Below are 3,578 nucleotides of genomic sequence, written 5' to 3'. Positions count from 1 at the left end.
CAGGAACTGTGTTGTCAAAAAACGCAACACACAATAAGGGCAATTTACTAAACTGCTTGTATGCCTGCATATGCCATACAGACACATATTCTCAGATTATATCGCCTCAATTGCTACTGCAGAAACCTGCTCCAAAATGTCAGCACACGTGTGTGTGTGTAGAAAAATAAGTTGGGATAAAAATCTTGAAACCCAGGACAGATCTGAATCAATGGAGTGTTTTATTTCCAGGGTGTAAACACTTTACAGCTGTTTACTCGCAGACAAGGTTAACCATGCTAACTGTGCCATTCTCCTCACAGTCAGGCTTTGACCCTCAAACCTAGCAATGATGATTTGAATTTCAACATCAGAAATTGCCAATACTAATCCCTTTTAGTAGACAAACCACTCACTAGTATGCTCGACTAAAAAATCATAAAATCATTTAGGTTGGAAAGGACCTTCAAGATCGAGTCCAAATGACCTCCCACCCATGCTCAAGGGCCAGAAGCTCACCACCCTTCAGCTTCTCCCTTGGAATAACCTGGGACAGCCAACTTTCACAAAAACATCAAACACCAGCTGAGTGAACACGGAAAACAAAGAAAGATAGATCAACTAGACTGTATGTTCAGGATTATTAGCCAGCCGAGGTCTTTATTCTGTAACTGGGTACCCCTAATTCCGGGACGCTAGCCACAGCACAGACATCCAGTCACTGAGTGAGGCAATATGAACATGGGTAAAAAACCTGAGCATTTTATTTCTGTCTTATTATGTGACGGATTCTGTTCTTGAAGTAACAACAGATTTCCTACAATGTGTAGCCAATTAGTGCACATCTTGGGGCAATATCCTTCCCTGGCCAAGGAAGACAAGATCTTTGCCCTAGCATATATTTGATTGGCAGGCATTATTAGAAAGAGGACACTTGGGCTGGGGGACATGCCCGCAGCTTAGATATGTCAACACAACAAATGGACCGTCCTCCTTTGTGTCAATCCCTCCAGTTATGTTCCACCTGCTGCCCTATATTAGGTGTTTAAGACAGCAGCTTTAAGGGACATCACGTGGGAAATGTGCAAGTTAGTACAACATGAAAACAACGTGCTGTTCACTTGACAGATCCATTTGCTTACACATATGCCAGAAATTTTCAGATCCTTTGTAGACTGATCCTACGCAATATATTTAGAAATTGGGGGACAAGTGGTTATTTCATTTTGACATCATGATCACCTTCTGTAAAACTTTGGTTTTTAATCTGTCTCTGGAAATTCATAATGGCCATCCATTCCCAGAAAAGTGGGAATTCCCTGAATTCTGGAATACTGCATATACAACAAGCGAGCTATCCAGATCACTTTTCACTTCCAACTCTTCTTATTTAACAGTTCTAGAATTTGAAGCTGCCATTTCTGTCAGTAATGAAGCCAAATTGTAAAATCCTGTGATAAAGACTCCAGAGAGAGTTAGAAACAATATTATCAGCTAGATGCAAGACAGGCAGCCCAATGGGAAGCTCACTTTAAACGCTAGGTCTTATTTTCTGCAATATTTTTTCTGAAGCCATAAGGATCCTGGCTTATCCACTTTCCAGCTAGGTTCCCCAGAAATGACTCATCTCATTTGCTTTACCGATACCTCAGCTGCTCCTCCTCCTCCCCATAGAAACAGCCAGAAGATTCAGATTATCATTTATTCAGACATAATACACACCTTCATGGAGCTAAGTGAAAACTGTCTCCTGTCACCCACTGTTTTACCTTCAGCTGGACCATTAAGATCCACTTCTTCCGTTCCTGTTTTCAGTTTGCTCAATTTGAATGGCAACTTAGAGTACATGTGTGGTAACTAAAGCAGCTCACAGAGTAACAGCTTGCCTGGATAAAGAGCTGACCGATTACATTTCTAAGGTGAAATGGGAAATGAGCACCTGCTCACCTAGCTGCTCAAACTGATACCATCTCAAAGGAAGGAGGAGGTAGCTCCTTGGGCTTAAACTTTTTCCAAACGCAGATTGAAGCAAATCAGGCCAGAGCTCTGACTGGTGTAGTTTATAAAAATATTTGCAATGTTCCATAAACTTGTTGCACTGATTGCAAATATTTTTGGCCAAATGCGAGATGCCAGCCTCAGTGCCCACATGTAACACAAGATCAGAAGAAATGTTCCCTTATACGCATCTACGAAGCCCAGACATGGTTATTTTCTAACTCTAAAGCACAGCACAGCATTAAAATAACGGGCACTTATTTGCTTTAAGACAAAGAGTACTTGTTGATCCACACCTGCTCTGCCTAAAACCAGGCCCCAACGCATGTTCCTTTCATTGATTTCTCCTTGGCTTCTGCATCGAGAAGCAAGTTAAAGAGCAAGGTGACACTGACTCTACTGTGAGAAGCAGCTACACCAATGAAATCTATTTTCTACCACAGCAAGAATCAATCCACAAACTGACACCGGAACCTACTGCATCTCTTTCTGCTACCACTACTTTAACAGTAAGTCTCCAACATCATCCTTCATTGCTCAGGGAATTTATTCTGTCTGTGTGTCTTAGTCACCTGGAAGGCAGCACTGAACTGTGCCTCAAGCTTACCACACTCTAGGTTGTGCCCACCAGAAACAACAGGGGCCTCGCCATTGATTTCTTTGGCACAGATCCTATCCTAAAACAGTTTTCAGCTTTTTGAACTGAACAAGAGCTGCCACCATAACTGTTTTGAAGCTGAGATTTTCAGAGGTAGTTTTACTGGTTTCACTTCAAGCTTCTAAGTTTGAAAATACTGTCCAAACTCTACTTAGTGCTTATACTTCAACCAGTACTTCCCACTCCTCCTGCAACTAAGTAGAATCCCTAGTAGTACACAAAGGTCATTTTTTAAACATAAAAATGATTTACAGGAATCTCACTTCCCCGCTGGTTAAAGACCTACAATAGTGAAACATCGTTTAATGCCATCCTCCAGATTAGCACCTACCAAATCAAGCTGAGAAGCTCTTGGCATTCCTTTCCAAACAAAACTATTCGTATAAGCCTAACATACGCTCAAACAGATTTTAAGTTTCATATTTTATCAGAAATCATAATTAATACTTACGTGTTTGTTTCTATACTGAGAAAATTGAGAGAGGCCAAAAACTGTTGCTATGGCACCTCCTCCAATGAGAACAGTTCCTTTCACTGCCTTCTGAAATGCCATTTTTTACTGTAAGAAAAGAAGATAAAAATTAATAGGCAGTTTTACCATGTTAGAATCTAGGCTACACAGAATAGGCCGTTTGCAGAAACTAAAGACAATGTTGTGACAAGTTGAACCTTAGGGTAGGAATATATTAAGTAGTGATTTTCATTGCAGTATTAATAATTTCTAAACAAAGTCTAGACAGGGGCAAGCCAGAGTGTTCTGGTATTTGCTGTGAAAGCTGAACAACAAAAGAGTATTTAGACACACAAGTAGATGTACACACATACCCCATTTAAACTCTAAGTATTGTATATGTGACAAGTTGTTGTGGTTTAACCCCAGTCGGCCACCAAGCACCACAGAGCCTCTCGCTCAACCTCCCCCCTGCAGTGGGATGGGGGAGAG

The 3,578-nt window shown here is 41.1% G+C and overlaps 1 protein-coding gene across 1 annotated transcript in view; it reads right to left on the bottom strand.

The window, feature by feature from the left end:
* The window catches only part of LOC104072592 (glycerol-3-phosphate dehydrogenase, mitochondrial-like), a gene marked incomplete at its 3' end in the record, with an annotated part of 29,172 nt that extends 25,971 nt beyond the window's left edge, over nt 1-3,201 (bottom strand). Inside the window, exon 1 of the mRNA XM_009572108.1 lies at nt 3,087-3,201. Within this exon, the coding sequence (XP_009570403.1) occupies nt 3,087-3,188 (102 nt within the window). The remainder of the gene's footprint in view (nt 1-3,086) is intronic.
* Nucleotides 3,202-3,578: the final 377 nt, after the last annotated feature.

The sequence above is a fragment of the Fulmarus glacialis genome, unplaced genomic scaffold (genome assembly GCF_000690835.1).
Source record: "Fulmarus glacialis isolate BGI_N327 unplaced genomic scaffold, ASM69083v1 scaffold42270, whole genome shotgun sequence".
Taxonomy (NCBI): Eukaryota; Metazoa; Chordata; class Aves; order Procellariiformes; family Procellariidae; genus Fulmarus; species Fulmarus glacialis.
The sequence above is the reverse complement of the archived record's forward strand: the minus strand, read 5'-3'. Positions and strand labels throughout refer to the sequence as shown.